The 14,293-nt window shown below is 42.3% G+C and overlaps 1 protein-coding gene across 2 annotated transcripts in view; it reads left to right on the plus strand.

Moving 5' to 3' along the window:
• LOC133536091 (tyrosine-protein kinase CSK) overlaps window positions 1-12,967 on the plus strand; it is a 134,406-nt gene extending 121,439 nt beyond the window's left edge. For both annotated transcript variants that reach the window (XM_061876302.1, XM_061876293.1), the window contains 8 exons: window positions 4,588-4,681; window positions 4,968-5,033; window positions 5,122-5,221; window positions 5,302-5,392; window positions 7,950-8,023; window positions 8,106-8,301; window positions 8,386-8,472; window positions 11,810-12,967. In XM_061876302.1, the coding sequence (XP_061732286.1) occupies window positions 4,588-4,681; window positions 4,968-5,033; window positions 5,122-5,221; window positions 5,302-5,392; window positions 7,950-8,023; window positions 8,106-8,301; window positions 8,386-8,472; window positions 11,810-11,992 (891 nt within the window). In that variant the 3' untranslated portion in view covers window positions 11,993-12,967. The remainder of the gene's footprint in view (window positions 1-4,587; window positions 4,682-4,967; window positions 5,034-5,121; window positions 5,222-5,301; window positions 5,393-7,949; window positions 8,024-8,105; window positions 8,302-8,385; window positions 8,473-11,809) is intronic.
• The last annotated feature ends 1,326 nt before the right edge of the window (window positions 12,968-14,293 follow it).

Genomic DNA, 14,293 nt, shown 5'->3' on the forward strand with positions numbered 1-14,293 from the left:
TGAATCTCAAAATTTAAATTTTTTGTTTTTTGTTTGTTTCAGCATAAACTATACAGCTAGACTATATTATTGGCCTTGAAAGTAAAAAAAAAAAAAGTATTAATATATGACTGACTTTTAAACACTTTTTATGAGCGGGACTGAGGTGAGGGTCTTCTACTTGTTTTTTTCTATCTAAAACGGTCAATGCTCAAACAAATATGAATCAAAATCAATAAGATGAATTAATGACCTATTCAAGGCTCCAACTACTTCATATCAAATAATTATTCAGAATCTTTACTCTTAAGTTAAAAAAAAAAAATAAAATCAAAGTTGGGGGCAAACGATCGTTTTTTTTTTTTCATGTGTTTCTCACAATGTCTTCCGTCCATCCATCCATTTTCTACCGCTTGTCCCTTACGGGGTCGCGGGGGGCGCTTGCGCCTATCTCAGCTTAAATCGGGCGGTTTAAATTTAATTGCAAAATTAACCAATCTCTGTTTATGGGCACAGCCTTCTACTATACAAGTGTGAGGCGTTATTTCAAATCTGCCATTGATTTTGACCAACTCAGAGGCAATAGTTATTCGTATTAGTTTTTATTATTACAATATCCCTAATACTTAGTTAATATTCAGGTTACAAGATGCAAATGGAGTATTGTTTGCGGTTTTGGGGTGTTTTGAGAGAGCTTTATGGGCATAAAGAAGAAAAAAAACGTCAGCTTGTTTGACATAGGAATTGGGAATGATAGGCAAACTTTAAAAAAAAAAAAAGGGCAGTTTTACTAACTTTAAGGCCACCCAAGAAAACAAAAAACATTACAATAGTAAAAGAATGTCTTAAAGAAAACAACAAAGTGTCATGTTTTCTAATTTAATAGTAGTTTTAATAATAGATCAAAGTTTAAAAAAAAAAAATGTCTCTTGGAAAACATCTGAACCACTACTTCTTTTGTAAATTCCAGTAAAAAGATGTGATGTTATCCTGAAACACCTCATAAAACACAAAAGGATGGGAGGGCTGACAAAAAAACAGCAGAGCGTCTCATCCTGAAAGGAGCCAAACGTCCTTTATCTGCTCGCCGTATTGATGTTGCTCCAGCGAGCTGACAGAAACGTCATTCATCAGCGGTTCTCCTACGGGAAGGGAATCCCAATCATCACACCCACTTTAGAAGTCTGTTTTTTCTCTGCAGCGTACAAAATGTACTTAATTTCTAATGGTGCTACTGATGTCTTTCTTTTCAGATTCAACCTGCTGGGAATAGTAATATATCTGTACAGTTTTTCATGTTTGTTATTCCATTGGTTTTGTTTTTTTCCTGGGACCTCTGTGTAAAAGGGGCTAAAAAAGTCTGTAGATATTTTATTTTATTTTAAAAAAGAACACTAAAGTTCACAATTAATCACTATTTACTACAGGACCACAGTGTATCTGTGGCATTAGATTGTATAAGTCAGGCCTGGGCAATTATTTTGACGGGGGGGCAAAACTGTCTTGGGGTCGGTATGTCTGTTTTTAGAAATACTAATACAAAATCTCACAATGTTTGATTGAATGCTAAAAACGTTATGACTTACCGCCTTGAAAAACGGAATTTACATTTTTTTTACTGAATGAAACACCCACAATGTGCATGAAAATAAAGAATGTGGGATTTACAATATTACCTATGAAGGATAAAACACTGAATATTGACAACAGCGAAATATGAATGCAAAGGGTTAAGAAAAAAAAAGCCCACCTACAATCTGATATATCACTAAGCTTTAGAACTTTGTTGTAAAAATTTCCTTCCACGTCTGTCCCTGACACCCACATTTCCGGCTGGCCTCTGTGGAAACAAACCACGCCCACACAGCTTGGTGCCTCGTCTGAGCTCCTGTGACTTAGATGACCAGAGTAACTAGTATATCATGCAAAACCGCAGATTCCAACCTTTGAAATACTTTGTATAGCTCAAGACTTAAGTCATTTGAAAACATCACTGCACATAATTATAGCTACAGTTTCCGTCTTAAAGATCTAAAAAAAGTATTTGGGAATGTCTGGTGGGCCAGATTGAAAAGGTTAACGGGCCGCATGAGGCCCCCGGGCCTTAATTTGTACAGGTTTGGTATAAGTGATGTTTACGTCTAATTTGCATACTTTTCCTTGGCGCATAAACGGTGTGTAGACTGGTAAAACAAAGCTTTTTGATTGGTGTCATAAGAAATGTGCGACATTGCATCCTGTTTTTAACAACCGATGCATGAAGTTTACGCCTTATGCTTGTTGTTTTTTTTTTCATGAAGTGGTCAACACTCGTGCATGCAAACGGGCATTAAGTTTCCGGGTCCCCATGTAGGTATGCAGTGATTTTCAGGAAAATGAACACATTCACCGTATGTCTATTTTAAAATATTGAAGAACAGATGCGTTTTGATGCACAACAAGACTGCTCTAGAGTGTGTGTGTGTGTGTGTGTGTGTGTGTGTGTGTGTGTGTGTGTGTGTGTGTGTGTGTGTGTGTGTGTGTGTGTGTGCGTGTGCGTGTGCGTGTGTGCGTGCGTGCGTACGTACGTACGTGTGCTTTGTTTAGTGAGGTTTGTGTGTGTTTGAGGTTGGCTGAAAAGTAGATCTACAATGCCTTTTACTGTAAGAAGTTGAAACCATAGATATAGGAACAAACCCCAAAACCAGTGAAGTTGGCAAGTTGTGTAAATCGTAAACAGATAGTCAAACAGTTTAAAAACAACATTTCTCAACCAACTATTGCAAGGAATTTAGGGATTTCACCATCAATGGTCTGTAATATCATCAAAAGGTTCAGAGGATCTAGATAAATAACTGCACATAAACGATGATATTATGGACCTTCGATCCCTCAGGCGGTATTGCATCAAAAAGCAACCATCAGTGTGTAAAGGATATCAACTGGAAAGGTTGTGTCCACCGGACCAAAGAGGAAAAGACCTATCCCGATTGTTATAGGCGCAAAGTTCACAAGCCAGTATCTGTAATGGTATGGGGGTGTATTAGTGCCCAAGGCGTGGGTAACTTACACATCTGTGAAGGCACCATCCAGGTTTTTGAGAAACATGTTGCCATCCAAGCAATGTTATCATGGACGCCCCTGCTTATTTCAGCAAGACAGTGCCAAGCCACGTGTTACAACAGCGTGGCTTCATAGGAAAATAGTACTAAACTGGCCTGCCTGTAGACCAGACCTGTCTCCCAGTGTAAGTGTGTGGCACATTATGAAGCCTAAAATATGACAACGGAGACCCTGGACTGTTGAACAACTTCAGCTGTACATCAAGCAAGAATGGGAAAGAATTCCAACTGAATAGCTTCAAAAATTGGTCTCCTCAGTTTCCAAATGTTTACTGAGTGTTAAAAGGAGGGCCTTGTAACACAGTGGTAAAAATGCCCCTGTGCCAACTTTTTTGTAATGCGTTACTGCTATTAAATTCAAAGTTAATGATTTGGAAATCAAAATAAGTTTCTCAGTTCAAACATTAAATATCTTGTCTTTGCAGGCTATTCAATTGAATATAAGTTGAAAATGATTTGCAACTTATTGTATTCTGTTTTTGTTTATTATTTACACAACGTGCCAACTTCAGTGTGAGTGCGGTGTAGCAGCAAACTATGTGGCTACTTTGCCATCTAAGGTGATGCACTACAATCAGAATCAGATTTATAGGCCAAGTATGTTTAACACATAAGGAATTTAATTTGGTGGACTGTGCTGTACCGTGGCGGCCACCCTGGTATGAAACGAGGGATACATTAAAGAACACAGATGACATCCAAGACATTAAAAGAGCACGGAGCTGATGCAATCAGCTGCGCCATTTCTACATACAGCTACAAAAGTAAAACACAAGACAACAAAAAAAGAGCAATAGAAAATACATATTGCGCACATACTATTAGACCAAACAAAACAAGCATGTGGCTTCACGGTGGCAGAGGGGTTAGTGCGTCTGCCTCACAATACGAAGTTCTTGCAGTCCTGGGTTCAAATCCAGGCTCGGGATCTTTCTGTGTGGAGTTTGCATGTTCTCCCCGTGAATGCGTGGGTTCCCTCCGGGTACTCCGGCTTCCTCCCACTTCCAAAGACATGCACCTGGGGATAGGTTGATTGGCAACACTAAAATGGTCCCTAGTGTGTGAATGTGAGTGTGAATGTTGTCTGTCTATCTGTGTTGGCCTTGCGATGAGGTGGCGACTTGTCCAGGGTGTACCCCGCCTTCCGCCCGATTGTAGCTGAGATAGGCACCAGCGCCCCCCGCGACCCCTAAAAGGGAATAAGCGGTAGAAAATGGATGGATGGATGGAAAACAAGCATGTATCAAGTACCAAGTTATATGTCCCCAAGGTAGGGCTGAGCGATACGGACCAAAACTGGTAATGCTGTATATTTTTGTTCGAAAAACGTGCACAGTACCTAATGTTGCGGAAGGGTTTTACGGCTAGATAACCAGTGTTGAGTACTCAGATTATTTTTGTTTTAAGTAGTAACGTAATGTGTTGTTTATTTTTATACAGTAATTAGTTAGCCATTGTTATGTCAAAGCAGTTTTCCGCAGTAAAGGTCTTCTGTCTCTTCTTGCAGCATTACACCAAAGACGCTGATGGCCTCTGCACCAGCCTCATTAAACCCAAGCTGATGGAGGGCACCGTGGCGGCTCAGGACGAGTTCTCCAGGAGTAAGGACTCATTAAACTGATCCGTTGTGCGGGATGTCATTGTGTATTTCCCCGTCGTAAACATTAAGTCGGGGACACAGACAAAAGCAGTAATCGCGTTAAACGCCGCAGGGCTTTTCTTATCTGTCAGCAAGGTCAGTCCTACGCCGCTAACCCCCCTTGTCATTCCGCTACACGTCCAACCTCCATCTTGTCAACATTAGACCTCTCTAGGCGGATAATGATGCTCTTCTGCTAGCTCATACCACACAATTTGGGTTCGACTCATGTCTGTTCTTCGCTACAGGCGGCTGGGCTTTGAACAGGAAGGAGCTGAAACTCCTACAGTCCATCGGCAAAGGAGAGTTTGGAGGTCAGAAGCACTTTTTTATTTTTTATTTTTTTATTATCATTGCCTTGCTGCCCATGACCAATCCTCTCCTCTTCTGGGTCCTTCTTAGACGTCATGGTGGGCGACTACAGAGGGACCAAGGTGGCAGTCAAGTGTATCAAGAACGACGCCACAGCGCAGGCTTTCATCGCGGAGGCCTCCGTCATGACGTAAATGACAAGTCGATGTTCATTAAAGATGCATTTGTGGAATCGTTTGAAATGTGCTTGGGTCTTTTGTGTCAACGCAGGCAACTGAGACACAACAACTTGGTGCAGCTGCTGGGAGTCATTGTGGAGGAGAGGGGAAGCCTTTACATCGTCACAGAATACATGGCCAAGGTACTCCGCAAACAGTCTTACAAAAATGATCCTAAGTACTCAAATTATATTATAAAGAATCAATCAATCAATCAATGTTTACTTATATAGCCCTAAATCACTAGTGTCTCAAAGGGCTGCACAAACCACCACGACATCCTCGGTAGGCCCACATAAGGGCAAGGAAAACTCACACCCAGTGGGACATCGGTGACAATAATGACCCAGTGGGACGTAGAAGACTGGTTAATTGGAAGTAGGTGATAATTTTGAATCAGAATCATCCATCCATCATTTCCTACCGCTTATTCCCTTTTGGGGTTGCGGGGGGCGCTGGCGCCTATCTCAGCTACAATCGGGCGGAAGGCGGGCTGCACCCTGGACAAGTCGCCACCTCATCGCAGGGCCAACACATATAGACAGACAACATTCACACTCACATTGAATCAGAATCAGAAATACTTTATTAATCCCCAAGGGGAAATTTAAAGGGAAATTTAAATTTTCGGCACAATCCCATTCAAGATCAGACAAACATTATAGGGAAACTTCCGGCGCCCCTTACAAAAAAGCTGAGGTACAGGTAAATAATGGGGGCGGGGTGAGAAGAAAAAAATCGGTCTAAGCCTGGGCCCATGGAGATGGGGTCCAGACTGAGGCCAAGGGAAAAAACAACTCATAGCCATAGCACACAACCCTCGGTTTAGCTCGGTTGGTAGAGTGGCCGTGCCAGCAACTTGAGGGTTGCAGGTTCAATTCCCGCTTCTGCCAACCTAGTCACTGCCGTTGTGTCCTTGGGCAAGACACTTTACCCACCTGCTTCCAGTGCCACCCACACTGGTTTGATTGTAACTTAGATATTGGGTTTCTCTATGTAAAGTGCTTCGAGTTACTAGAGAAAAAGCGCTATATAAATATAATTCACTTCACTTCACTTCTTACATGTGTGTAAGAGGGAAACATCAAAAAACAACAAGGACATTAAAAGATCAGAGCTGATGCAACCAGACACTTCTATATACAGCTATGAATAAAAAGTACAAGAAACATATACACTGTGTTGGCCTCTGCGGTGTTCCACGCCATTGTCCGCTGGGGTGGAGGGGGCATGGCCAGAAACAGGAGCAGACCCAACAAAGCACCCAAGATAGCCGACTCCACTCTCGGCCGCCCTCTAACTCGGCCAGAATCCAGTCCGCATGGATGAGCGAGGATGCGTCTAAGGAGACTGAGGTGTCTGATACCTGCTCATTCAGCCAAGACACTGTGAAGCCCGTCTGCCCCGGCGCTCAGTGCTAGCTCTGCAGCCCTGTCTCTTCATCTGCGTCTCCTCCAGTCTCTCCAAATGGACTCTGGTGTGGCAGAGACCCAGCAGCTGGTCTCCATGGCCAAAAGGCTCCTGGGAGGCATATATACATATGTATGTATATGTATATATGTATATGTGTGTGTATATATGTAAATGTATGTATATATATATATATGTATATGTATATATATATATGTATGTATATATATATATATATATATGTATATATGTATATATATGTATATATATATATATATATATATATATATATATATATATATATATATATATATATATATATATGTATATATATATATGTATATTTATATATGTATATGTATATATATATATGTATATGTATATTTATATATGTATATGTATATACGGCAGTCTCTTTTCCGCAGACGGGCGACGTAAACCCCCTGGATATGATTTATGCCACTTCTTTTTCTGTCTCATTTTGTCCACCAAACTTATAAGGTTTTGCATGAATGCACAAAGGGGAGTTTTGTTGTTATTGACTTATGCGGAGTGTGCTAATCAGACATGTTTGGTCACGGCATGACTGCAAGCTAATCGATGCTAACATGCTATTTAGGCTAGCTGTATGTACATATTGCATCATTATGCCTCATTTGAAGCTATTTTTGCATCCAGCCTTTCCCTCCACCCACATTTAATGCCAAACAAACACATACCAATCGTTGGTTAGAAGGCGATCGCCAAATTCGTCCTTGCTTCCTCCCGTGCCGCTGCCTGTCGTGATACGGCTCAATAGCTTCAGTTTCTTCTTCAATTTTGTTTTTGCTACCTGCCTCCACACTCCTACCATCCATTTCCATACATGCGTAATCTGTTGAATCGCTTGCGGCGCTGAAATCTGTGTCTGAATCCGAGCTAATATCGTTATACCTTTATGTGCTATCCGCCATGTTTGTTTCTGTGTGATCACGCTGTGACGTCACAGGATAATGGACGGGTGGATGTAACGACGGTTAAAATCAGGCAGATATTGCGTGATAGGTAAAATTTTGAGAAAAACTTTGAAAAATAAAATAAGCCACTGGGAACGGATTTTTATTGGTTTTTACCCTTCAGAAATGGTGATAATGTTCCCCTTTAAGAGGTAGATAAAGCTGCTTGAAGCTAACCCCACAACATCAGGAGATATTGCAGACCTTGACGGTTATTTGCTTTTGTAGAACCAATGCACTCTGCGACTATTGTAGAATGTATATGTTGAACCCCTTGTCCTCTCCGGCGTTACAGGGCAGCCTGGTGGACTACCTGCGCTCCCGAGGAAGGACCGTGCTGGGCGGAGACTGTTTACTAAAGTTCTCACTGTAAGCGGTCTTCTTTTCTTCTGGGCCAGCTAATAGCTCCATGCCGTCTTAACGCGTGCGTGGAACGTGCCCTTCTCTCCAGTGATGTGTGCGAGGCCATGGAGTACCTGGAGGCCAACAACTTCGTCCACAGAGACCTGGCGGCTCGCAACGTGCTGGTGTCCGACGACAACATCGCCAAGGTCAGCGACTTCGGCCTCACCAAGGAGGCCTCTTCCATACAGGACACCGGCAAGCTGCCCGTCAAATGGACCTCCCCTGAAGCTCTCAGGGAGAAGGTGAGCGAGGAGGGATGTTTGGTTGTAGAGTCGCTTGATTTCATTAAACACAATCCTCATCCTGGCAACGCTTACGCCCCGCAGAGGTTTTCCACCAAGTCGGATGTCTGGAGTTACGGGATCCTACTGTGGGAGATCTACTCCTTCGGCCGCGTGCCTTACCCTCGAATTGTGAGTGCACGAACCCCACACTCAGCTCTCTATTGTGGAAGTCAATAGATGAACATTATTTACATCTTTTTATAGCACCCACTACACACACTTCCTGATTTACTGACAGTCAGATTGCATCTCTTTAGATAGAGAAGCCTTTGCAAATGGAAACAATTCAGTTTGTAAAATGGTTACTGCTGGGGCTGCAGCCATTGATGACTTTAGTTATCCAGTAATCTATGGATTAGTTTGTTCGATGAATTTAGGATTCATTCAAACTCATTTTTATCCTTACTAGTGCATGAGCCACCCTTACATAGATGCCCACCACATTGTAAAAAAAAAAGAAGAAAAAGTGAGCTTCGCTACACATCTTGAAATAACAACTGTTTGTTAATCAATCAAGATTAGATTGTGGACAACACTTCCAACTAGGGCTGGGCGACATGGCCTTTAAGTAAAATTTGGATATTTTAAGGCCATGTCATGATACACGGTATATATCACAAAATGTTGCCTTAGCCGTGAATTAATGAATGATTGATTGATTGATTGATTAAAATTGTTATTAAATTTTTAGATTGCACAGTACAGTACATATTCCGTACAATTGACCACTAAATCTAACACCAGTATAAGTTTTTCAAAATGTTTTAGTCGAGATCCACGTAAATCAATCCATGGTATGCATATATGATGCATATAATCACAGCAGTATGATGATTCTATGTGTCTACATTAAAACATTCTTGTTCATACTGCATTAATATATGCTCATTTTAAACTTTCACGCAGAGAGGGAAATTACAACTAAGTTAATTTACCAAAACTGTGTTTATTAAGCAGTGGCACAAACATTCATGTCACTTCAAAACAAAAAGTGCAAGATTGTCAGACATTTTAAAACAAGTTATGAGTGCACTTTTGTGCATGTCACTAAGATGACCTATCAAAACACTAAATTAAAGTGCTCTTTTTGTACAGAACGCCACTACAATAGTTTAAAACTAATAAAGTGCACGTTTGTGCATGATGTCACACAATATATTTCAATAACAGTCAAATTAAAATGAGCTGCATAATAGTAAATCAAATAGTGTATGTCCTTCGCTATGTGGTAGGTTCCTGCAGACGTTATCTCCTTCTGTTGTTGACTATTTTTTTCATACTGTTTTGACGTGGAAAGGGTTGCCTCGGCATTTTGTTGGTGTGGCACCGGCCGGAGATGTTGACATGAAGTGCTCTTATGGTACAGAACGCCACTACAATAGTTTAAAACTAATAAAGTGCACGTTTGTGCATGATGTCACACAAGATATTTCAATAACAGTCAAATAAAAATGAGCTGCATAATAGTAAATCAAATAGTGTATGTCCTTCGCTGTGTGGTATGTTCCTGCGAACGTTATCTCCTTCTGTTGTTGACAATTTTTTTCATACCGTGTTGACGTGGAAATGGTTGCCTCGGCATTTTGTTGGTGTGGCACCGGCCGGAGATGTTGAGATGCAGATTTTCAAGCACTCTTCATTGTCTAGCATGTGACTTTTCAAATGATGCTACAAATTAGCAGTAATGCTACTTTTTGTAGCAACACTTTTGCCCCACACTTGACATATTACGGCTGTCTGTTTACCATCTTCCCGCTTGAAGACAAACCACTGCCAGACAATGAACCCTGTGCGTTTTTTTTTTGGGGGGGGGGATTAATTCTTCCTTCATTTGTTACCACATTTGCACCTTCTTTCTCTCGTATCACCACTCGCACCACAGTTACCATTACCCATGCCGCTACCTCTCTGCTCCGAAAAAACGTGTGACATTACACGCGTGACAGTACGTGACGTATGTAAGAAGGTGCGCTTTTTTTACGTCTCTGTGAGAAGGAGAGAGTAGAAAAACTGACAAAAGCCTGAAATGTAATGCCCGCAGTTAAAAGCAACTACGTGAGAACGTATACTTTTATTCTGATGACCAATGTTGCATTCAGGAGCAGTCAGGAAAGTCAGACATTGATTGATGTTTAAATGCCCGCACAGATGGCGAGGTCCTACAACACGTCAGGTGACCATACCCCGAATATAATTTTCTATATCGCGCCGAGACAAACCTGCAATATATCGAATATATTCGATATATCGCCAAGCCCTACTTTTTTTTTTTTTTTTTTTTTTTTTTTATTGAATTTGACAGGTATTACAATGTACAATAGAACAATCAACACATTTTCCCCCTTTTTTCCCATCCACTTCCAAGAACAGCAACCCAACCCATACCCCATACACACATAAACCCCCCTCCTCCCAGGTCCTACATAAGTTAAAAGGTACAGTCACAAATGGAAAATAATTGGTACATCACTTTCTTCTCAACATAGGCAAATAGTAAATATACACCAGGAATAAATATAAAAAAATAAATAAAAAGAAGCTGGTTTATGAAAGGTGAACTTTCTCATGTGTCCTGTAGCGTCTTTAATTTGGCTACGTAGTCAACCATACAGCACCAAACAAAATAAAACGTCTCAGGTGCCCCCCTAAGATTGAACTTTATTTTTTCCAGATCTAAATACATCATAAGGTCTTTAAGCCATAAGGAGGCTTTGGGGCAGAAAGGTGACTTCCACTCCAGCAAAATTCTCCTACGTGCTAATAAGGATGCAAAGGCTATACTATCCTTAAATTTTCTCTTTATTTGGGGATCTGATACCGTCCCAAAAATAGCCATTTCTGCACATGGTGTCAGATTTAAATCCATTGCCTTAGCAAGGTGTTTGCAAATAGTTGTCCAGTAATCAAGCAAATGGGGACAAGACCAAAACATGTGCGTCATGTTAGCAGGTGACATGTGACATCTGTTACAAGTATCCGAGATATTGGGATATATTTTGGAGAGTTTGGAATTAGTGAAATAAATACGGTGGACTACCTTAAATTGTATTAAATTAAGCCTTGAACAGGATGTACTGTTGTTAATTTGGGTTAAGGCAGAATCCCAATCTCCATCATCTATGGCTCTGCCAAGCTCTTCTTCCCAATTCCCTCTGATTTTATCAAGAGATGTTTTACCAAACTGGGGGATTAAGGTGTAGATTTTGGAAATTAAGCCTTTTTGATTTGTGGGAATATCTAAAATTGAATCAGTTAGCGAATTTGGTGGAGTGTTAGGGAAAGAGAGACTATTTGATTTAACAAAATTACGAACCTGAAAGTATCGAAATAGGTGAGATTTTGGTAGGTCAAATTTTTCACATAGTTCACAACCCTACTTCTAACACGATTGTGGGATATCTGGTGAAAAGTAGTTACATTTTGAACACGGGAGTCATGTGTTCTCCATCCCCTGCCCCATTTCCAGGCGTTGAAAGACGTGGTGCCCCGGGTGGAGAAGGGCTACAAGATGGACGCTCCCGACGGCTGCCCGCCGGTGGTGTACGACCTGATGAAGCAGTGCTGGACCCTGGACTCGGCGGTGCGGCCGTCCTTTCGCATGCTGAGGGAGAAGCTGCAGCATATCAGAGCTAAGGAGCTCTACCTGTGAAGCGGCGGCGAGAGGGGACGGTAGGGGGGAGGGAGGGAGGGGTGCAGCTCCACGCCACAAGACAAAGAACATAGGGACCACAGCGACGCTTCCTCTCCAGCCTGTGGGTCTGCCTCCCTCTGCTTCCCTTTAAAGGACCCACTTCCTGTTTGTGTTGTAAAGCTTTGGCCATGTTTCCTCCTCTGGCTTTTTCTTCCTCCTCTTCCTGCTCCACCGCCCCTCTGTTGAACACGCCATTACCTGGAGGGGAGGCTGGCCTTTTCCTCCATGTTTGTCAGGTGCTCGCTGACCCCTCCTCCCTCCCTCCTTCCTGCCTCACTGCCTGCATGTCACCTCCATCGCTTCCTCCCCTCCCCCCCCCCCTGTTGGGCGTGGTGTCAGGTGTGGGGTCTTCGCTCTGTGCCAAAGTGCCTCCAGGCGTCCCTCTAGCACTTGTTCTAACGGACTCCTGTAGTCTTTTTTTTTTTTGTATGAATCATCCTTTTTTTATTTGCTTTCTTCTTTTCAGGGAGGTTATCGAACCATTTTTTTTAGTGCCGTTTCCCCCATTTTTGTGTCGATAAAGTCATCTTTTTATTTTTAAGAGGGGGCAGTATCATGTTTGTCCTCCAGCCGTCGGGAGGAACCATGAGCAGGAGGGGGGGGGCGAGACCTTATAACAGGAAGAGGAGGAGGAGGAGACCCCGAACATGGTGGATTCATCATACGTGGGCTTGTTTTTTTTATATCAAAATATATTTAAAGGATTTAAAAAAGAAAAAAAAAAAAAAGAAAGGACAAACTGACTGGGGCCGAGAATTGACACAAAAAGTGGGACGGGGTGGAGTGGGTTTCCGCCAGGGTCTGCGTTGGGAGTGTTGAGCGGAAAACGTCACGGTTGGTGCATGCTGTGTGAGCGAGGCCTTCGGTTCAACTGTCAGTGCTTTCAATGTTCATTGTTTTATTATGCTATCATGAATAAATCATTCCATCGGAGGAGAGGGCGCAAGCGCCGACAGTCCTTTCACATTTCCCAAATGTACAAATCAAATCCGACGAGGAAAAAAAATACTCCGGCTTCTTCCCATCGCCAAAGACATGCATCTGGGGATAGGTTGATTGGCAACACTAAATTGACCTTAGAAGACGGACATGTTGATGCTAATTCATCAATCAATCAAAGTTTATTTATATAGCCCTGTAGGGGAGCGTGGCCTGCAGACCTGCAGCAAAGCGGGGTTTACCATGACCGGCTTCGAGATCAGCGACAGGTGCGTAGATGGCCCACCTGGGCACGTTTATCTAATCACCTGTCGCTCTGTTAAAGGCAGCAGTCGGGAAGGAGGAGGAGGAGGGTTGGTTGGGTTGGAGCACGAGCGAGAGCAAGAACTGGCAAGAATTATGGCTGAAAAGCATAACAACAGACATTTATTGAAAAACTAAATCCTTTTTCAAAACCATGAACAAAGCTGTCATGTCTGGTAGTGGTGGTCTGAAGAACCCGGAGGAGCAAGACTTCCACAAGCCCTTAATCACAAGTGTCTCAAAGGGCTGCACAAGCTACAACGAGAAGGAGGATGAGGAGGGTTGGTTGGGTCGGAGCATGAGCGAGAGCAAGAACTATGGCTGAAAAGCATAACAGACATTTATTGAAAAATAAATCCTTGTTCAAAACCATGAACAAAGCTGTCATGTCCGTAAATGGTTGGTCTGAAGAACCCGGAGGAGCAAAACCCTCCACTAGCCCTTAATCACAAGTGTCTCAAAGGGCTGCACAAGCTACAACGACATCCTCGGCTCAGATCCCACATCAGGGCAAGAAAGAAGAGGGTCCCCAGAGACGTCCCCAACTGATGCACAGATGAGTGGTCCACCCCTGGTCCCGACTTTGAACAGCTAGCACTTCATCTGTGGTCACCTAATAACCTCTCCACGCAGGAGAGAGGAGGGCAAAGCAGAAAAAGAAGGCAGATCAACTAGTCTTAAAGGGGCAGTCTATTTAAAGGCTAGAGTATACAAATGAGTTTTAGGATGGGACTTAAATGCTTCTACTGAGGTAGCATCTCTTAACTGTTAGGAGGGCATTGCAGAGTACTGGACACTAATAAATAGTGCTCCATTGAACGATACCAAGCATCAATGTTTTAAAACTCGATACAAGAGACGTGGGCGTGTTTCTAAGCTGGCGCCAAGTATCAAAAAACATTTTTTTTATGTTAAAACTTACAAAGTTAGCATAAAACATTAGTGTTAGCATGCTAGCGCGTGACCGGATAAGAGGAACTACCAAAAATGCACTATTTGCAGGTGTAAACATACACA

The sequence above is a fragment of the Nerophis ophidion genome, linkage group LG02 (assembly GCF_033978795.1).
Source record: "Nerophis ophidion isolate RoL-2023_Sa linkage group LG02, RoL_Noph_v1.0, whole genome shotgun sequence".
Lineage (NCBI taxonomy): Eukaryota > Metazoa > Chordata > Actinopteri > Syngnathiformes > Syngnathidae > Nerophis > Nerophis ophidion.